The 23,030-nt window shown below is 42.6% G+C and overlaps 1 protein-coding gene across 11 annotated transcripts in view; it reads right to left on the bottom strand.

The window, feature by feature from the left end:
* The window catches only part of Mast4 (microtubule associated serine/threonine kinase family member 4), a 593,745-nt gene that overhangs the window by 71,796 nt on the left and 498,919 nt on the right, over positions 1-23,030 (bottom strand). For all 11 annotated transcript variants that reach the window (XM_057790139.1, XM_057790141.1, XM_057790140.1 and 8 more), the window contains one exon: positions 4,948-5,017. In XM_057790139.1, the coding sequence (XP_057646122.1) occupies positions 4,948-5,017 (70 nt within the window). The remainder of the gene's footprint in view (positions 1-4,947; positions 5,018-23,030) is intronic.

The following is a 23,030-nucleotide window of genomic DNA, read 5'->3' as shown; positions in this document are numbered from 1 at the left end:
CAATCCTGTTAATTTACCGAGGGAGCAACAACAGTGGACAAGGTCTAACATAAACACATTCAAAGGAAGTTGATATCACAGAACTCCAAGGCAACAGACTTGAGTTGGAGAAACTGCAGTTAGATGCTGATATGGAAAACTGCCACTGTAGCTGAGAGTCAAAGGAAGGTCTTACAGGCTACCATGGATGCTACCTTCAGTAAAAGCAAACGATCCACAGAAACAAGACGGAGGTCAAGCAAACACATTACAGAAGGACTACAATAAATTTTAGTGAAATTTACCTGTCATTTCTGTGGTCATGATTGGAGAACAATTGAATCAAATGTTTAAAAAAGAAGAAGAAGCAAAATGAGATGTTTATAAATATACCACAGAAAAGGAATTGGGGCAATTAAGTCATATATTTGTTTAAGAAGACTTTTACACAAGTGAAAATGTTGACTATTTCTGATGAAAATAATTAGAGTATGTATGTAAAAGATACAGCCACCAGTTAAATGGGACACAGGCAGCTCTTCTATTCAGCTACCTACTAAAATCTTTAAAAACTATTTTTAATTTAGAAGAGAAGAGGATATGGTTTGAAAAGAATTATTCAGTCCATTTAATAGCAATTATCAGGAACTTGTCTCTGGAAAGAGGGAGGGACAGATTTTCCCCCACCATGATTTTGATTTGTGATTCATTAACTCCGTTTCCCTCAGGTATCCACAGACGTATTTCAGATGGATGAACAGTTCCAAGAGGAGGCATGTTCTTATTAGTTCTGAAGCATAAATTACATTTGCTTAGTCCAGAAAACATATAACTCGGAAGATGTTTAAACAAGAATGTGCTCAGTTCTTGGTACAGCCATGGACCAGAAATAATTTATGTCTCATAAAGTTCCCCAAGTTGCCTGTGTCTGTTTACTCAAATGGAGCAAAAGGACCACTGTGTTCTCATTACCATGACAACCGCACATCAGAAGTTACTATATATGCTATACGCACTACTGAGGGGAGAAAGTGCCCCCTTTCCAAGGAAGCTATCACACAGGCACTGTTTGGATCTGACTAACAATGCTGTCTTTTCTGTTCAGTAGCTCCCAATAAGGCAACACCCAAAGACAACATCTGCATCTTCCCAAATCAACAAGGCTCTTTTGAAAAGAATCTTTTCTTTGTGGGAGCAAGTCTCAATGTTGCATCAAGTAAAAGAAGTAAGAGAGGGAACCATCTGATGAGGACACGGGGCACAAAGAGATTATGGGGGACGGTAAGGGAAATCAACTCACAAAACATTTAGATTCAGGTACTACACAATAAAGAAAGAGTGGAATGCTCTGATACCAGCCTGACGATTTTAACTGTATGAAGAAAAAACAGGTTAGTATGTTTAGTGATGATAGTCACCTGGGGTGATACACTTGTCTAGATAATGTTGGGTCAAATTAAACTGTACCAGTCACCAACTAAAAGCTGCTCCAGCTCCAAAGAGTTGTAAGGCTAACAGGAGGTTACCCTAGTGAGTTGTAAGGCTAACAGGAGGTTACCCGAGTGAGTTGTAAGGCTAACAGGAGGTTACCCTAGTGAGTTGCTGGTGTCCAACAATCTGAAAACCTGAAGTCAGAAGGCAAACTTTTTCTAATTTATTTTCTATAATATTATAGAAATATGTTGTGAGGTTTAGCCAGGCAAAGAGCAACTGGGTAGTGAGAAGACGACGAAGACGCTGAATGAAGGGCATTGGACTGCCAATGAAAGCCAAGGCAATTTATAATGTGCCGATGCCCAGCATCTGACAATGGTACAACATTACCTCCATCTTACTGTTCAGCAAAAATGTTAAGCAATTCACAGCTAGATGGGCCCTTCAGGGTATGGACCGAGAATCCTTCATCTTTGGATGAAGATTCTTTGGACCAGAAGCATTTTAGGTTTAGAATTTCTGAATGGTTTCTTTTAAGATATTTCCAAATCTAGTGAACATCCTCAATCCTAAATCTGCAGCTTTTCTGAGCATTCTATTGCTACTTAGAACATCTCAGTGATTCCCAGTAAGTTTCAGATCCAGAGACCAATGAGATGGCTCAATGAATAAAAACATTTGCTATGCAAACCTGAGCACATATGATCCCTAGAAGCCACATATGCTGTGGCACACTCGTGAGTGAACATACATGCACATATGTGGGGGGGGGGGAAATAGAATTTAAATTTAAGGGTTTTAGATTTTTGAATATTTGAGACCTTAGATTTTTCAATTAGGTTTTATATATAATCTGTAATTAACAATATGAGCCAGGTGTTTGTGGTGCACATCTTTAATCCTAACACTTGGAAAGCAGAGGCAGGCAGACCTCTGAGTTCAAGGCCAGCTTGGACAATATGTCTTGAACAAAACCAATCTCTCTGTGTGTCTCTCTCTGTCTCTGTCTGTCTGTCTCTGTCTGTCTGTCTCTGTCTCTCTTTGTGTGTGTGTAAAATATTTCCTTATTCCAAATAGAACACAACACTATGATTATTTTTCTCTCTAATTAAATTCAGTATGTTAAAACCTGTCTTGATAGGTTTACCCTTGATCTTTTTATTAAGTAGCAGCGTGTGTCATCATACTTTACAGTGTATAATTGAACTATTATGCTACCAGGGGTGGAGCAGGAAGAATGTTGAACACTTAAGGTCAGAGAAGATTAGTAAGCTGAACCTTTGTGCCTTCACCCCAAAATGATTTCAAAGACAGGGCCACCTTTCCTCGACTGGGCTAATCTATAAAATAATGAATGTAAGAATCTCAAACTAGCTTTACTTCTTAAAGGTTGGGTGACACACAGCCAGTGGGAGGCAATAGCGAACCCAGGCGGAAGGCCTAGGTTTCCAGAGGGGAAACCGTCTCTAAGCAGCAGGAGTCGGCAGATGTTAGGTAGAAGGCGTCCATCTGAATTCTCATAATGAACACAAGGCTCTATTTACCTGAACAAAAGTGTAAGACAACGATCGCTCATGTCCTAATCGAAACTAATACTTTTTGAAGAGTGTGGAAGGAGCCCCAGCTGGTAGCTCCTGCAGCACTAACTGGAGGGCTCCAGTGGTAATCTGCAGTCACGGTTTATGGTGTATTTGTCAAAAATTAACATGCTTGGGGGGGTTGCGCATGTTTTTGTAGCACAGAAGCCAGATTCATCTGTCCTCTGGTCTCCCACTTAATTATTAGACGCTCTTCATTTTTATAAATCTGGCAGGATTAAGAGACTGTGGCTTCTGACATGTTTTAATACACACTGCAGTGAGATTTGCATTCACTTATTACGCGGGGGAATTGAATGCACCCACCCTCTGTTTTGGAGTACAGAGGGCACCTGTTTACTGACTGGCACAGCTCCCTTCCGCATGAAAAGTAGCGAACCATCATGAATTCATAGTCACTGGGCAGACTGACTTTCCAGGGCCAGTCAGCCTTGGCATCTCTCTTGTAGCATAATAGTTAAAATCTTAATTTAAAAAAAAAAAAAAAGGTTGGATCTTAAGATCCACATATGGGTCCCGGCAAGCTCCTTGAGATGGTGTCTTAACTGCTCTTGTACCCTCCCCACAGTGGGACACACCGAGGCCTTGAGCATATGATGGAAACTGGCTGTGGTGATGGAAGGACAAACATGTCTTCTTGGATTAGGACTTCGAGTAGAATCTTAATCATACAGAATTCTGAGAATGCCGCTGGAATCTGAATTATCATATAGAGTTCTGAAAATCTTCCTAGGATTTCAGGATATAAAATCTATCACCTGCTGACATGTGTGCGCACTAGGAATGTGTAGAAGAACAAATGCATTTAAAAACATACCTATACGATCTGTAATACTGTAAATACTATTCGAATTCATTTTCGGGTATAATAAAATCTCTGAGAAATTCTTCCAAATGGATGGGCCATCCAGACCATAAATTAAATTGATTCTGATCGTTTGGAGACCTGAAGGGGCATTTTGCATTCTTTCTTTCCTGGGTGGAGAAGCCAAAGCACATATGTGAGAGAACTGAAGGGGAAGTGGAGACAGGATGTCTGTCTGAGGAAAACACACTGATTCTGCATCCAGAAGAGACTGCTGAGGCCACAGCAGGGGACCAGCCTTGGCAAGCTTTAGATTCTTCTAAGTAAGAACACTTCCTCTTAACTCAGTTCCCCAAGAGCAGAGGCATAGCTCTTGAACATTTGCTGCTAATTCTAAGAACAATATTAATAGAAAGAGAGTGCTGGGCAGTAGTAGAACACACCTTTAATCCAAGCACTTTAATCCAAGGCAGAGGCAGGTAGATCTCTGAGTTCAAGGCCACCCTGGTCTACAGAGCGAGTTCGAGGACAGCCAGGACTACATAGAGAAACCCTGTTTGGGACTCCCCACCCCACCCCAAAGAAAAGATCACAGAAAACATCCTAATGATCAAAACACTGCTTTATCTCAGATCTGTCATTTAATTTAATTGCTGGTTAATGCCTCCAAATTCATACCTTGTGATCAGGGTCTCTGTTTTACAAAATGTACAACTTACGATAATAACAAAAGCTTGTACCAGGACATGGATAAATAGAGCCTGTATAGCAACTATTCAAGAATTTCAGTAAAAATATGCTAAGGCTGAATCGTGCATAAGGCATGCTCTACAGATGGAAGAAAACACAGAGAAGGACCTCCACGTCATCACTGGGGCTCACATTCAGCTAAGGACCAAGAGAGGCACCCTCCAACTCTATCCCCACGGCAGAAATCTTCAAGACAACTGCAAAGCAGGTGTGTTCTAGCTAGCACGGTCTTTTGGTAGGAGAAGCTTTATGTGAGAAGGAAAAGAATCTCCCAAGACAGAACCCTGGAAGAGTTGTGGGACAGCAGTGTTTGGGAGGGAGAGAGCAGAAATGGGATCCCCTGGGAACCAGTTTATTGTCCTACCCATATGCAGTCCTTACCTCCTTGCGAAGGAGAAATGGGCTGAGGCACTGGGGGAGAAATTCCTTGGACTGTCTTGCGGGCTATTTCCTGTGGAGAGCAAAGGAGACATGAATAATCTCACTCTGTTTTCCTACCTTTATCCACATCCAGAATCTTCTTGGTAATCAGCTTCTTTACAGTCCCACAAAATGTCATTTCCTCTAACAATGTTTTAGCTTTGCCTGGAGCAAGGAATCTGGGAAGCAGGAGAGGTGGGAGGGGGGAAGGGCACTCACTGAGTTAGTTCCAGCACAGCTTCCCAACTGGGCAAGACATACGAAAAGTACAAATCAGCACTATGGCTGGCTCCAGTCCTCTGGATCTTTAATAACCCAAGTATTTTGGTCTGTAGAATAATGAATACATATATGTTTTGTATTGTGCGTTCAGATGTTAACACTTGGATAGATGTTGAGTTCATGTTTTTTATTTGGCAGAGAAGAAAAAGAAGTCTTGAATATAAAGGCTTCAAAGTATACATTTATATGATTGATGTGTCAAAATTAGTCATAAAGTATGAGGGAGAACCCAGCCATCTGGACCTCTGTCTAAAATGTCCCAGGCTCTATCTTAGCACTGCTGTAAGAACCTGGCAGGATTACCCTTGTCAATATTTTCTTCAGCAATCTCTGTGTCTCTAAGCAGCTGGAATGTGACTGGCCAGGCAGACGCTAAAAGCCTTGGCCAGGCGGAGACAGCAGCAAGTGTCTCTCAAGTCCCCCACAGAAGAAGATGAGCACTGATTGCTCACAGGAAGGAGGGCAGCACCCCTGGGGCTTGTTACTTTCTCCATTAGCCCACTCAACCTGCTGCTGATCATTGACAGGGCTAGGCAGGCAGCTGGCGAGGGCTAGTTCAGGACACTCCAGACCACACTGCTTCCCCCTGCATATTTAATTAGAGGCACAGCGTTGCCGGGGAACCACTTGGGAAAGGAGCTGGTTTCAGTAAGGAGGTGAGAAAAGGCTGCAAAGTAGCCCTATTGGTTTCTTGAAAAGTGGACAAATAGATCACGGAGAGATAGATGCCTTTCACCCCTCAACAGCAAGGTCACTGCCCCATCCATCACGGGCTCCTCAGTGATGAGTGACCACTGTAACCAGCTGGAAGGAATACCGACCTCCAGTTTCAAGTCCTGCCCAGCTGGAAAGGTAAACAATTTGCTATTAGTGTGCTAAAAGAACAGCCCAACACCTCGAGGAGGGGAAGTTTAGTGCTACCTTGAGGACTTCTTAGACTGGCTACATTGGCCACTGAAATTTTTCAATTAACTTAAGGTTGCAAATTTTATAGTGTTGTCTTCAGCAGATGCTATTAACTTTATGACAGCACAATCAAAGCCATTCAACGGGAAGCGCTGAGAAGCCATTTCTTTATAGAGAGCCAAGCAAGGAGCGGTTTCCCTGCCACAGTGAAATTTATCATGTCTGTGCATCTGCTGCTCCCGGGGCCCCTGGAGGAATGGATTCTGCTTTTGCTGTCCAGTAATCCAGGATTCATTTTGTCTGTTTATCTGCACAGCAAATTAACTTATTTTGATTTCTCTCAACAGCACTCCTTCTCCCACTCCTAATTTAGCTTGTGTACCGCTCGCTGCATTCTGTAAAAGCGCTCAATAATTTCAAGATGGCTAAAAGCCCTTGCTTCCTAAGGGGGATAATCTAATGCCTGGAATCACTGGAGAGAGGTTGTTTTTCTTTTCTTTTAAGTTTGGGGAGTATATTCATGTTGCTTGTACACCATGGGGAACAAACTACCAGTAAATTATTAGTTGTAACAAAAACAATGGCTTACTTGAAGCCAAGACCTTCTGACAACAATTCTTTCTGCCTCATTCACAAGAATAAAGTAAGATCGGGGGAATCTGGCCCAATCCCTAGCCTGTCTTCTCTGTGCAGAAAACACTAAAGCTGGGGTTCAAATGTGCCGAGGGAAAACAAGGAGCCTATTCAATAGTTTTTACAAAATGGAGATGGGGGAAGAACTGAGGGATAAACTGAAAATGACTGAGCCCTAGGAAGCCAGGTACAATTTTATAAAATATTTTATAGCACGTGATGATCTTTCAGTTTGAGGACAGAGACAGACAGACACAGAGGACTGATCAAACCTGTCCTGCAAAGAAATCAAAGCTGCCAATACTAATACAAAGCTGCCAGTAGCCTTCCCCAGACTTGATCTCGCCCCCTGGGCTGCCTTTCCAGGTACCACTGAAGTTTCGTTTTCCTTCTCTCTCTTTCACTGCCATAAACCTAAACCCTAGGCTCTTTCATCTTCAACCTCAAGGGCCATCTGCACAATTCTGCAGATGCAGGCTGAAAAGCTGAACAGACATGTCGATACCATTCACAAAAGTCATGTGTCGCTTAAGAACTAGACTGTTCTGAGTGGAGTTACTGCGCCTTTTTGTCAATGTGTGAACATCACAGAGTGAACGTCAACAAACTAAAATGACAGCATCAGTAAGTGATGTGACGTTTGGGGACCACAGCGGTACACAAAGTCTATCCATGTTTTGACAACACTGACAAGGTTTGCTGGGTTGTACAGAAAGACTTGGGATGCTGTTCTGACTGGACTATCACCGACATTCTATAAGGCTTTATAAGGTATTAGAGAAAGACAGGTACTAAGTCCCAGGGCAGTTCAGCAAGCTTCAAGTAAGACAGTAGGTGGAAACTTCTGGGAATTAGAAACAGCTCAGTCAGAAACACTGCAAATATTAAGGCAGTCCCAGAGACAAGCTCTCTAGCTGAAGAAAATACAGAGGGGTACACAAAATGGCTGAGGAACTCTGTTTATTGGTGTTAGGTAGTGGCAGGCTGTAGAGATGCTTGGATGCAGCAAAGGAGAAGGAGCTGGACCGGCACATGTAAGGTCAAGAGAAAGAATTTCTGTGGGCAAACCAAGAGTGATGGTGACATGTTAGAAACAAGCCCAGAAAAGGAGAGAACACAGAGAGTGAACACTGTGTCGCCACTCTGGATGGACTGGCAGGATGACATGGCGGAACAGCCGGAGTAATAGCGAATCTTGAGAGGTGGGTGGGTTCTGGCACTAAAACAGGAAAGGGTATAGATGTCTAAGTCCTGCACCGAACAAAAATTCAATTGTCCCTGGGGAGAAATGGTAAGATTCGCATGCTAGAGTTACGGAAGTCAAGCATGGAAGGTTTCAATTCTTATCTGAAGTAAAAACGGACTTCTTTTTGGCCTCTCAAGATTTAGCCATACTATTTTGTTCAACAGCAATGCACACTGCTATGAATTTGGGGTTAGAATTCATGTCATCTGCGTTCTGTGCAGTCCTCTCCGCTGAACACAAGGACGGTGCAGGTTGAGAAGAGCGAGCTAGAGGGACTGAAACTGGAGTCCTCCACATGACCTTCACTCTGCGCAGCCCCGCTCTCCGCATTCATCCGCCCATCTGCAAAGCAATACCTGAGAGACTCTCGAGCAGAAACTGGTGCCAGTTAATTCTCTGCCCATATGTGCAGCCCTTGCTTGTAACTCACGTCCTGCTGCTCCAGGGATTTGCGGGCTCTTGGATGTTGGAGTGCTCGGACACTTTATGGACTGCCAGTATCCCCGCTGATGCTCTGACCTGATGAAGTAAGCCTTCACAGTGGTCAGGCATTGAATAGGTAATTAACACCAAGATGCCCAAAAGGCAGAGGCGCGGCTAAGATGCAAGCACTGTGTCGGAGCCTTGCTTTACCTACAGGCACTACACGGGGTGCCTCATTTTAGAGGCAGTTATTGTGAAGAAAGCGATTTCCAGATTAATTAAATTGTTTGACTGCTTTGTAATTAGGCTGGAGAAGTCATGTGTCTTCGCCACAGAGAAGCAAGCTGCAAATCTTTTTAAAAGGCATATGCTTTACCCACTATAGATTATTAATGTGCTTTTAAGAGCTATCCATTCACAAAATGACAGTTTCTGATGCCTCAATTTTCCATAAGAACAGAGGGAATCCAAGAATTAATGACCACTGCCATTTGAAACTCCTGGTGGATCAAAGCGTACGCCCCTCCTCTGAATCCTCGTTCTCATTACTTGATGATCCCCTCAAATGAGCTGTGACATTTCGCACCGTAACAATCAGTGTGGTGTTTTCTGATGGCTTTGAGGGTCCTCGCAACACATGGCCACTGGCTTACATCCTTAAGAGCAGACTGCACAGGACCAAACCTAGGGCCTCCTTACAGGATGAATGGCCGGCAGAGCGGGCCCTTGTAAAATTTAAACAGGAACCTCCAGCAGAATAAGCCACGTGAAATCACAGTTCAAGTCGCCAGTAAACTTGGAGTGGATCCCACTGGACAGTAGCAGGTGATGCGAAGGAAAGTCAGAGATCTGCCTGTTACTTAGACACCTGTCTCCAAAACTGGCTCCTTTCCAGAGATAATTGTGGAATGTTAATTAAACCTGGGCAGCTGTTTAGACCCTAAATAACCAAGGACTACCTTTGATTAGCTGACAGTGGTGGTGTCTCTGGCAAAACAGTATGGTGCTCACTGCAGGCCGGTGAATGAAGAACAAATATTGAACACAATATGGATGTTTAAGTCAAGAGCAGATTATTCACATGCATTAAGGTTTTCTTGTAATGTGGGTTTTCTCTGCCTAAGCCCATCATGGTCAGAACCACTGCCCACTGCTTGACTAAGTCAGGCAAGAAACATTTATTCATCCCCTGCTTCACAGAAGGGAAGGACATGGCAGAGATGTTTCTAAGCTGTTCTGTGGTCAGTGGGATGCAAGCCTCTGTCTGGGACAAGAGCCAGGGGATCTGTTAGGAAGCTGCTAGTATAGACAAGGGAAAGACAATTGTTTGGAAGCAGTACTACAGATCACAGGGAGGTACTGGTCAGAAAACCAATGTGCTTTGTTGGAAAGTGGGACTGAATAGCTCTGGCAAGGGAGCAGTCAAGGATGGTTTGTTATACATCTGACTGTGGACCAGTGTCTCACTCTGCCACCAGCAGAGAAGCTGCTTCTTGCTGTAGATGGGAACTAACACGAGACCTACAACTGGACAATGTGGAGAGGCTGAGAGCCTTTGGAGCACTCAGTCCTCAGTGGGATGACTCCATCAAATCCCTCCGCTTACGGCTCAGGGATCTATGTGGGGAAGAAGGGGGAAAGATTTTAAAAGCCAAAGGTGGTGGGTGACTCCAAGAAAACAGTTCCTTCCAGACATAACCGATGCATGTACAAACTCAAAAAGATTAGGGCAGCACGCACAGGCTTACACTGGGTCCCAGCACTGAGAGCAAGAAGTAGACACGAGCTCCCACCCCTAATCAAGAAGAATCTGTAACCAATACTTGCTGGCAAAGAAAAAGAATCACTTCTCCCCAGTCGAGTCTCAATGGGTATAATAACCACACTCCATGGCATGCCTGACAGTAGTTGACCAATTCAAAATAAACTCAAGGATATTTTTGCAGACTTTTTTGCTGTGGAATATTCTTTTACACTTTGTGAATATATATCACCATGATTCATTTAATAAGGAAGCTGGACAGAATAAGATTAGATAGGAGAACCAGATGAGGAGAATGATGGGAAGAAGAAGGGCAGAGTATGGAGTCACCAGACAGACACAGAAGGAGAAGGAGATGAATATGCCATGATAATAAAGGTACTACCACGTGGCAGAGCAAAAATAAAGTATAAGAGCTAGTTAGTAATAAGCCTAGGCTATTGGTCAAGCATTTATAATTAATATAAGCCTAAGTTTGTTTATGTGAGAGTGACTGTGGGATAGGAAAACTCCACCTATACTTTTTGTCTCATTTTGCTTTGCTTGAGCAATTTTTGTCTTATTGATTGACTTACAGAAACAAAACTTCAGGTAGCTGGAAATGCATTTAAATGCATTCATATTCATATGTATGCAACTATAGGCAACGGTTCTCAAGAGTAACATTGCTCTCAAAGTAACAATACTATTAGTGGCACCTAAATGTTTAATAACTTTGTTAGAGTTTTCTTATTACACCTAAGAACCAGTAACTTATTTTCACTTCAGGTTACTTGTTGCCTAATAACTTAATGTCGCTGATCTACTTTCAGACATGCAAACCAGTTGACAGAAAGATATGTAGAGAAGAAAAGTTTCATGGGGTAAAGATGAAAATTTAGGTAATAGTTGTAGTTGTTCTGTCTACTGAAGGGAATACAATGACTGCATATTCTGTTTCACCTGTGTCTTCTGCTCACATATTTACAGTCCAAAGGGCCGATGATAAGCTCTGGATAAATACACAGATAACATACAAGGTATGCTTTGAATTCTCGGTGTTTAACTTAGTGCCTAACATAGTAAACCCAAAACACATTGCTTTAGTTTTCAGATTCAATTAATATAAAGTTCTTATTGTACACAATGCATTGAGTTCCCGGGAAGAACAGAAAAGAGGTAAAGAAGACACAGTAACCAACAACCTACTGATAGAAGCAGATAGTGCATAATATCCATCCTAGATCATCTTGCAAAACCCATTTTGGGGCTTGACTCATTCGAAGAAGACATTTACCTAAATCAAAGTCATCAAATGTGTACAAATTCATTTTCTAAAAACTATCTCAACCATGGTAAATTAGAGTAAACATGTTTCACAATGGACTTATGACACTCACATATGTAATGTTTTCTAAGGAGGGAGTGACGAGGTTACAGAAACGGAGGGAGCAGAAGAGAGGCCCAGCAAGAGGTCGACTGCTGTGTCATGAGACTCCCAGATGTCACTGTCTCTGTTCCATGCAGCCATTCCTCTGGAATTTGTGTCCTGCATTTGAGATGCAGCGGCACTGACACGGATCCCTTGGAGATATGCTGTAATGGGATCCTGAGAATGTTTTAGCTTTTCATTGACCCTTCCTTATTACTCCGAATTGATGTCACATCTCAAGGTGATCCCGACTGAAGGCTGGTGAACAGCAAGAGTGATGAAGAAAGGTGATTTGGGGCTGTGTGTTTTCCTCCCATCTTCAGCAATTCATCTTCTCAGCAATGGAGAAGAGATTGCATTCACCCTTTGTTGAAAGTTCCTGAGTTGTGTTTGTAAGGTCAAGGAAGGGGAGGCAAGAACACAGCCACTGAAACAGATATTTCTAACTTCCATGCAATTACATGGAACTTGATTAGTGCTATTAATCTTAGATAACTAATTAGTCCCCGAATCTGGGTAAAACTGAGTTAAAGAATACAGCAGTGTGTGCATGTTATTATTTTTCCTATCTGACAGGAAAGGATTTCAATTCCTTAACATAATTAGATACAAAGAACTTCCCTTTTATCCTGGAAGAGGGGGGATGTTATCAGGAAATTGGTCCTTAGACTGTTTGCTTCTACTGCTAAGTAATTTGCAGTCACAACAGAGGCATTTTAATGAAAGGCTGTACATCCATATGACTTCACAAATGTACCAGAAAGGTGATTCTTATTATAAACCTTTTCCTTTTAGTTAAAGAATGAATACTAAAGCAAAGTTGGTCCTATTTAACAAATTCTAAATGTTCCTGTGGAATCCAGTGGGTAGGAATGTTATCTAGCACAGCGAGATATATGCCAGGGTTTTTCTTTGAAATAATTATTGTTTGGGCGAAAACTTTCACTAACCTATTCCTTCACAATAAAATAATATGGAATAAGCTGGGAGTCTAACAGTCAGAGCTCTTGGAAATCCCTAATTCCTCCTTCTGTAACATGTTCCCCACACTTCTTCTTTGTGTTCCCTTAGATCAATGAAGGAAGGGCTCTCAATGTGTGCTGCATACTAAAGCCAACTGAGGAGCCTAAAAACTGCTGATGCCCAGACCTGGCTGCACTCCCTTTGAACGGGAAGACTGTAATAGGGGGCGGGGCTTGAGAAGCACTCCCTAGACTTTGTTGATGTACTGCTGGTCACCCGCCCTTTAGAGCTCTTAACTAGGACATACCTGGATTTCTGTTCCTATGCCCACTTTTCTCTGAAACTCACTTTCCCACTCTTGGGTATATTAATTCAATGTCCCTTTTACATATTCCCCTCCCTCTGACCTCTCAGTATTCTCAAAAGGGCAGTTAGCTCTGAAATACTTTCCCTATCAGCACAAACAAATGCTATCTTGCCATGTCAGCACTTTCAATCCCACTTGCCCACATGGGGCTCTCCTGGGTTAATAAGATAGGGCAGTGTTCCTGTATAACAAAGGATTCCAAGTTCCCAATGGGTTCTCAAAAGCACAAATAGAACAAATACTATACATGCCATGCTTCTTTCCTATTCATACATACCTCATGTTATAGTTTAAAATACATTAGGTACCGGAAGAGTTTACCAGTGTTATAGTTGAGCTATGAAGCATCCCTGAAAAAGATTCATGCGTCAAAGGCTTGGTTCCAAGCCGGTGACACTATTGGGAAATGACTAGAACATAAAGGCTTGGATCTAATCAAGGGATTCATTCATTGATGAGTTCATAGTTCAGTGGGCTATTCAGAGATGGGGTCTATTTAGCAAGAGTAGGTCATTTGAGGTGTGGCTTGAAAGGGAATATGTTGTTGCTGGTCGGTTCCCTTCTTTCATTTATATCCTCCCTCCCTCCCTCCCTCCCTCCCTCCCTCCCTCCCTCCCTCCCCTCCCACTCCTCTTCCTCTCTCCCATAATCCCACCATGAATTGAGCAGCTTTCCCCTGCCATATACTTCTGCTATGATTCTTTTGCCAAGATGTTGCCTTTACCACAGGCCCTTAGTGATGAGGTTCAGGGGCCATGGACTGAAATGTCTGCAACATTGAGACCAGATAAAACATTTCTCCTTTTCAGGGATCTTCCCAAGTATTTTGCCATAGTCGCAAAAACATGACGACATAATCACAGTCACATCTATTGTAGTGGATGGCTCTTTTCCTGTTGTTGTTTCCTTATTAACTGGGGAACGTCTGCCTTCTCAAACACAACTCTTGACATATCTAGACTGGAGTCATTATTCAGGGAAAGGAAGGAGACTTATCACATTCCCTGGGATGCTGCAGACATCTGCCAAGGGCCATGACTAATAATGGACGGGATGGAATATGGATGTCTTAGGCAGGATAACGCAGAGGAGCAGTGAGTCCCTCATGCTCCTCCAAGGGCAGGTGAAGAAATTACAGACAGTTCACCTCTGGGATGCCACTTAATAGTTTTCAATACTTAAATTTAATATTTAAAGTCCACCAGGGGTAACTGACATCCCAGAAAGCAAATTCATGGGGAAGGATATATATATCCTCATACGTACACGGTGGCAATTCTCTTCTGCGTACGCCCACACATATCTGTAATTTCTTCCTTCCTCTTAAGCAGCAGTTCCCAACCTATGGGTTGCGACCACTCCGTGGGCAGAATGACCCTTTCTCGGGGGTCCCCATCAGACATCCTGGATATTTACAGCATGACTCATGAAAGTAGCAAAATTACAGTTATGAAGTAGAAACAGAATAATTTTACAGCTTGGGGGAGGGGCTCCCCACAACATGAGGAACTGTATTAAAGGATGATAGCATTGGGAAGGTTGAGAAGTGCCTCTCTCAAGCAAGGTCGCTTACCCTACATGAGCTAAGTTAGCTGTAATTCATATGTTCCTAGGTTAAGACCTAAAATATTTTAAAAAGCAAAACATAGGGAGAAAAAAAATTTCACTAACCATAATGTTGTTTGTACCTTTACTATTGACTTTAATCATTTTAGTCAAACCATTTTTCATTGTAAACAGCATCTAACAATTCACGAGCCACATTTGACTTAAAATCTGTGCAATTCATGTTTCTCATTTTTCACAGCCTATTACTTTAGTCATGTGATATTTAAAGTTACACTTATCAAGACAGTTAAAATCACCCATGCAGCTTGGTTTCAACGAATGACTGTCAAAAGCAAAACTAACGTTACTTAATCTAATTTTCAAATTATTTCTCGTAGAAAATATGCCCCATAGGAATATGCTCATTCAGCTCCCCATTCTGTTATGTTCCAGATATGTTACTGTTTGCCTATGATGGTTTTAGTAAAGAACTTTAAAATATTGATGAGTACGGTACAGGGAATGGCTTCAAAACATATAACTGTGAAGCTCTTTAAGCACAAATACAAATCTTTTGAGAGTACCATCTTATGAATTCACAGGTAGTAATATACTGAGCCTTCTGGGCATTCTGAGGCAGGAAAGAAGTTGTGACTACCCTTAAAAGGTATACTGGATATAGATTCTCCTCCAGTTAGCAAGACTTCACTAGCACCGAATAGTTAGCTCAGCGGGCAGTACCAGGCAGCATTTTCCTTCTGTGGTATGCACAAGTTGGCGGTAACCAGCAACACTCTAATTGGACTTAAGACCTATATATAATAACAATTAGTGAGGAAAAAAAGAAGCTATGAATTTGAAGGCCTTAGTGGAGAGTGGGGAGAGAGGAAAGGGGAGAAATGTGATCATACTCTGAAAATAAAAATAAAAGCATACTAGAATCTTGGAAACCTTCTTTGAATGAAAAGAGCACACAAGGTGCATATTTTGGCATCTAAATGAGTGGACAGTTTTTATCAGGAGTCAATTTAATCTGGATACTGCTAAATTCAGAGAGCCAAAGAGCAACGGTTCCCTATGCACCCCTCAAGTGATGCTGGCAGAGGCAGTGGGCAACTGGAATGCTAACAACTCTGGAGACCAGGTTTAAGCCAGAGCTTTGTACTCTGAAAATAATGAAGAGACCAAAAGTGGCCCATGTTCGGATCAATAAAACATATGAACAAGTGTTCAATATCCCTAGCTATCACGGAAATGCAAATTGAAAGTACACCACGATTTTGTCTCACTCAGTCATAATGGGCGCCATTAGGAGAATAAACAACAAGCGCTGGCAAGGATGAGGCCAGGAGGGACAATGGCAGACTACTGGCGTGAATCTAAATTACTCCATCCACTGTGAAGATAGGCAGGGAGGGGCCTCGTAAACTAAGTAGAATCACGAACCACGTAGGCCCAGCTCTATTCCACCTGGAACACACCCATAGGGGTCTTAAGTTAGCACACCATGGGGACACCCGCACATCCACTTACTGTCTCAGTAGATACAGCAGCCAAGATACGGAATTAGCCTTCATGTTCATCCACTGATGAGTGGATAGAGAAAACAAGATTGGGGGTGGAGAAATGGCTCAGTGGTTAAGAGCACTCACTGCTCTTGCAGAGAGGTCCCAGGTTCAGTTCCCAGCATCCGTATCACATGGCTCAAAACTACCTGTAACTCTAGTCCCAGGGGATGCAAAGACCCCTGGACTCTGTGGACACTTGCATACGTGTGGTACACACACACACACACACACACATAAAAATACTAAATATTTAAAAACAAAAATGTGGTTATACACAAAGAAATTCTATTCGGTCATAAAGAGGGAAAATACACAATTTTACACAAAATGGATAGAAATTATTCTGTTCTGCAAAATATGAAACTCTCCAAAAAATAAATATTGCATGATTTATGTCATATGTGGGATATATATTACATGTGTAAAGAGACACAAAGGCGGGAGAGGACAGTTTGGAAAAGGGAAGGGGCAGGCCTTTGGAGAGTGAATGTGGTCACAATATATGATAAAAATGAGTAAAAATGCCATAATAATAAAACTTACCATATAAACAATGAATGTTAATAAAAAGATTTTTAAATTAAAAAGAAATAACTAGTGTCTATGGAGGTCAGGTCAGGTATGGGTATAGGATAAGAAATGACCAGTGGCTATGGGCATCAGATCAGGTATGGCTATAGAATAAGATATGACCAGTGGCTATGGGCATCAGATCAGATCAGGTATGGCTATAGGATAAGAAGTGATCAGTGTCTATGGGCATCATATCAGGTATGGCTATAGAATAAGATATGACCAGTGGCTATGGGTGTCAGATCAGATATGGCTATAGGATAAGAAGTGACCAGTGTCTATGGGCGTCAGACCAGGTATGGCTATAGGATAAGAAGTGATCAGTGTCTATGGGCGTCAGACCAGGTATGGCTGTAGGACAAGAAGTGACCAGTGTCTATGGGCGTCAGGTCAGGTATGTCTGTAGTATAAGCCCATGAAAATATTGCTGTATTTTTGTCTTTGGGGCTATAATGTGGCACACACTGAACCAGGATTCTCCCACAGTGGCCAGGAGAGAAGACCGAAGGGAACATAACAGACTGTTCATGACAAGAAGTGCAAAGCCCTGAATTCTAAAAGGAGGTCGTTGTATCACCACACAGGTGTGGCCTCAATCTGGGCCGTGAAGGATGGTGGTAAGAAAAGACATGGAAAAGAAAGGGCCATGGAGGTGAAGGACACTGAGCAAGCAAAAAGACAGTCACCAAAGTAACAGCCTGTTTTTATAAGGTTTGAATCAGACTACGAAAACAATTCCATGAACACAGCAAAGAAAATGCAAATAATTGAAGTAGTTAAACAAAAGATTATATTTTAAAAGTTCTCTCATAACCTCTGACTCTTGTTCTTGGTTCACTCAAATAAGTTTTTTTTTTTTTTAAATTATGGTTCTAGGACGGAACCCAAAATCCCCTAAAGCAGTCTCCCACTCAGAAACTTCAGGCCCTTTTCCAGACTCTGGGCCTAGCCTCTCCTCTATTATTCAGACATAGCCTCTTTCTGTAGGGTACGCACCTACCAGAAATACATACATGCGTTATGTCATGAACCGCCCACATAAAACACAGCCCACAGAGTGTAGTCCCATATATAATGCTTTATTGGTTTCTAACTTTTGAAGGTTCTGTACTACTGGCTGTTTTCAATAATCTAGCAATAACCTTTTGTGGTAACGGTTCTAAATCTTTAGGCCATCATTTTTTAGTAGCCAAGAAAATTCTAATAGATACCTAGCACAGTCTAATAGTGGATATTGGCGCTGGTTTTGATGTTTTGATGATTCACTGAGTATCCACTGAATGTTTATTTGACTATACCCCAGGGCTAAGTTCCTTCACGCAGAAATACGGGGTCATGGGTACGTGTGTCATCCACTTTGGTCTCTATAGCCCCATTCCTCTTCCAGAGCCCAGCACTTCAGTCATACTGGACACAGGGGCAGGCTTCCCCTGAGCTAGCCCATTACGACATGATTTTCAGACTTTGTCAGACAGTAGATGCAAATCACCCTGTTTGACAAGTATCTCTTTACGGGTTTTTTCTCTCAGATTTGCTGTGGTATAGTAATAAAATTGTATTTATGGTTTATATGTTTTGCTGTACAAATATGTGATTGCTATAATTAAATTAATGTACGCATCATACATTTAGCGTTGTTGAAGTGATTCTGAGTGAGGTTAATCACCTTTTAGCACGCTGAACTTTGTTATTTATCATTTTATTTTACTTGTATGGGTATTTCACCTGCGTGGACGTCTGTGCACTACTTGGATGCCTTGGCCACAGAGGTTAGAAGGGGGCATTAGAGGCTCTAGAACTGCAGTGACAGTTGGCTGCAAACTGCATGGAGATGCTGGCGATTGGAGCCAGGTCCTCTGGAAGAGCAGTCTGCTGAGCCACTCTCCAGCTTCCTTTTGTGTTTCTTGGTTGTTTGTTTGGGGGTATTTTGGGGGAGTACAAAGTACCTGATTCATTTTTTATTCTCCTGGAGCTCTTGCTACTTCTCACTCTTTCCTCACTGAAGCAATTCTGTCAATACATTGAAGCTATATTGCTCATTTCTCCTGTCCTTTCGTGTGGTCAGGGTAACTTCCCTGAAAAAAAATCTCATTAAGCTTATGTATTTTTTTCCTTTATGACTACTAGGTTTTGAACATTATTTGGAGACTTCCCTTTCTTGAAAATTACTTCCTAAATGCATCCATGATGTTGCCTCATATTTTTATGATTCCTTTAAAAACACATATAAAAGCTAGGCATGGCGGCACACGCTGTTATTCCCAGCACTTGGGAGACAGGCAGCTGGAAGCCCAGTCTACATAGTGAGTTCCAGGCTGACCAGGCCTACAGAGTAAGACCCTGTCACAAACACACAAGAAAACCACTTAAAAATCGGTTACCTGGTATCAGGTCTAGGGTAGCAGCCTCAGCTACCTCTTCCCAAGTAGTTAACGAGCAGACACAGTGCCGGAGTCATTCCTGCCTTCCCAGGATTCCAGCGGGATGCACTGGAGACTGTGAAGGGCTTGGCTGCCACAGCAGAACACTAAGACAGGCAGGGGAGGGGGGTGAGAAGATGATGGATGTAGCCTGGGGCCAGCTGGATGGTCCTCGGGGCCACATTCCAGGTGATTCTTCACCTGGCTGAAGCGCCTAGTTTATCAAGTACTCCAGGTGGTTCTTAGGTACACCAGACCTCGGAATCTTAGCCTTTTAATGGTGATCTTAACCTTGGCTTTGCATTAAAATAGCCTGGGGACACTGGGATCCCCCTAAGCCCAAGCTGCACTGCAAACCAATTAAGGGAGAAAGGGGAGGAGGTGACGGCAACCATCAGTTATTTTTAAGGCTTCCCGGGTGATTTCAGTGTAGCTGCTTCAGATCCTGCTTTAAGAAAAAGGTAAATTTTACGGCCTCAGTTGTCCTCCAGCCTTACAATGTGTGGGAAATCTCTAGAGAGCTTTTTAAAAGATACACACTGTTGCCAGGTCAGACACCTGAAGTTTCTCACTTAATTGGTCTGGGGTCTGGGTCTTTAAGCGCCACTGTTGGTTCTGATATATGCCAGGTTTTAGGCCCCACGATGGAGGAATTCTCTCACTGCCAACGCAGCACAGTCATCCAGATAGATGAGCACCCTGGTACCCACCCATCCCCCCCGCACCCCCGTCCCAGAGCTGGGGTGGAGCTTAGGCAATCTATGTTTCTAAGTAGCAAGCTCCTGCTGCAGCCGCTGTTCTGAGTACCCCAATGGGAACCTCTCTGCTGTACGTCATACTCCTGAGTGTTTTGCTTTAGTTAAAAGACATAATAAAGTTCCTGGTTGGTTTGGTTTGGTTTCCTTTTAAAGTAGCTTCAGGGTAGAAGAGAGGGTCAATGGTGGTGGGGCATAGGCCATGAGAACATGCAGAAGAGGAATCCCAGCGGCTCTGGCTCTGGACCGGGAGTCGAGGTTTAAAGCTCACTTCAGAGGTAGGAAGGATGCAGTAAGAGGTAGTGCCTGAGGTCCGGTATGAGGTACACATGCCTAACCTTGGTAGATGGAGGCAGAGGAATCAGGAGTTCAAGGTCCGCCTGAGAGAAACACAATAGACAGACTTGGTGATACACATGGGGCTGGGCAACGCTTGGATCTGAGAGGCCGGTGGCGCGCGGATGGAGAGTGCCACTAAACAGAAACAAGCACCTGCATGCAGCAGAACCGTCGATGCTAAAGATTAAGCTGTGGGGAAGATCAGCGCACACCCACGCATGAGAAAGCATACTGACAGGGCACGTGACCCAAGGGATTCTGACGGTCACCCTGGGCAAGGGAACAAAAATGTGTCAGCATGGTGATACAGAGGGAGAAAAGAGTGGGAAAGTTCCCACGGTTAACTGTGCAGGCTGCTCAGGCTGAGGGGTGTGTGTGTGTGTGTGTGTGTGTGAAGTCAATGGACCTGTCCACAGGGAGGTGACGGTGGGTCTCCCACAATAGGACACCAGGTATGAAGGAGAACACCAGGACACCTATGTGTTTATATGTGTGTGTATATGTGTCTGTGTGAGTATGCATGTGTGTATGTCTCTGCGTGTGCGTGCACGTGTGTGCGTGTGTCATGTGAAGTCAATGACCTTGTCCACAGGGAGGCGATGGTGGGTCTCCTGCAGGAGGATGCTAAGATACCAGGTGTGAAGACCCAGTGGTGTGCCACCGCCATTATTCTAGAGCAATGCTAAATCTGAGCTAGTTTCCCAGGGTGTTTGAAAAGGTCTTGATGACTGTTTTTCAAAGACAGATAATAAAGATAATGAATAACAACATCTACATTTGGTTTTTAATTACGCTGCAATTTCAAAATAAGACACTTCAAATGTTCTATTAGTTAATAATTTCATGGCAGGATTTTAAAACCCTGTATTAAAAATGTGCTATCAGCTGTAAACTGGGTAATTTCTAAGTGAGGGGTTAGCTGTTACATCTTATGATAACCACCTGCTGAAAAAAATCTCAACCTTTCTCCCTTAGTTCAGAGGATTTACAAGCTTGTAATCTTTACAAAGGACAAGCTTAATCAGGGATGCTTAAGCATTTTACGTTTGATTAACATATATAAATACCTGAATATATGTATTTATTTAATGACATGGTTTTTCTAGGTACCTTCAGCAGCCTCACACTAGAAATCCCCCTGCCCCTACCTCAAGTGCTAGGGCTACTGTGTGTGTGTGTATGTATGTATGTATGTATGTATGTATGTATGTATAATGTATGTATGTGTGTATGTATATTAATGTGGTTCCATGTGATATCCCAATACATGCATACAACTTGAAGTAAATTTTTTGAGTCTAAAAATAAAGAAGAAAATGGATTCATTCATTTGGTAATGCTTTCAAGAGTGATTGACTCATTAAAAGAAAAGCCATTTTCATTCAGCAGTAGAAGTCATCACAAAGATTCCAGCCCTGGGTGAGCCGCCACACTCGCTGTGGCAGATGCACACTGCGAGTGGACGTTAGGAGGAAGGCGCTGGCGTCTGTACATCACCACCATGGGGCTGACTAAAGCGAAACGGAATGGAGGAGGAAGCGCAGCATTGTTTCTGATCCTGGGAAAGGCCGCCCATAAAACTGTCTAACAGGAGGCAGATGGTGAGAGGAGAAGCAGACTCACCCGGGATTGTTTTGCTAAAACATTTAAAACCCGTATGAAGGAACTGCTCACTTTAAAAATAACCTTTAAAATGTGATACGAAAGGTAACACACAATCATGGTAGGAGACTTGGAAAATGCATTAACCAAAGAAGTGGAAAACTAGTCCTTTTACTGTATTTTTGTGATATTTTTCATCACCCTATTTTTGATAGTGTAAACATGCATATACAAACATATTTAAATTGGGTTATAAGCCATATTTTTTGTGTTCTGTTTTTTATGACTAGGATGCAATTACAATTCTCCTACACACCATAAGCTTCTTCTCAATTTGTTTTTCTTGGTGATACGGATGTAGTCCAGGACTTAACACATGCGGAGGGCACTTTCTACCCCTGCGCTACACTCTCATGCCCAAGTGATGAATGACACAGGAACATGCTGTCCTACTGTACAGGACAACAGTTTAATCCCCTTCTGGCTGTCCGATGCTTAGGTCAGATTCGGCTTTGCATTATTAGAAATAATGCTGTAACCAATAACCTGAAATGTAGATTTTTGAGTACTTGAGTATCATTTCCTTCTATTACACTTCTTAAAAGTTTAAGTAGTACGAACTCTTTTTAGATTGAGGTCATGGTTCTTTGTGGAAAGACCCAATTAGCATCAAGGCATGGAAAAAAAATCCTCTTCAGTCTATGATCATTAAAATGAGTATTACCACGTTTATCTCTATTTTTTGGATTTTTCAAGACAGGGTTTCTCTGTGGCTTTGGTTCCTGTCCTGGAACTAGCTCTTCTAGACCAGGCTGGCCTCGAACTCACAGAGATCCGCCTGCCTCTGCCTCCCGAGTGCTGGGATTAAAGGCATGCGCCACCACCGCCCAGCCCACGTTTATCTTTTAATGTTTGCAAAGCAAGTGAGCATTGCTTCTCATCATTTTGATTTGCATTTATTTGATTGGTGAGACTCAACTGTTCACTTCTTCACCTGATGGATCGATGTCTTGTTTCTCTTTGCTCCTTTTCAGGCTCCCTGTTCAGGTTCTCTGTGCATTGACTTCGTGGGGCACAGGAGTTCTTCATACATTCATTTTAAAGAGTCTTAGAAGTTACCAATACCGTCTTCTCATCCTCAGGTATGCGTGTTAATACTTTGATTTTATTCGTGGTGTTTTTAAACTTGCAGTTTTCTAATTCTGAGTTAAGATGTATGCTTTATTCTTTAAATTATACGGATGTG

The sequence above is a fragment of the Chionomys nivalis genome, chromosome 15 (assembly GCF_950005125.1).
Source record: "Chionomys nivalis chromosome 15, mChiNiv1.1, whole genome shotgun sequence".
Lineage (NCBI taxonomy): Eukaryota > Metazoa > Chordata > Mammalia > Rodentia > Cricetidae > Chionomys > Chionomys nivalis.
Note: the sequence above shows the minus strand (reverse complement) of the source record. Positions and strands in the feature narration are given on the sequence as shown.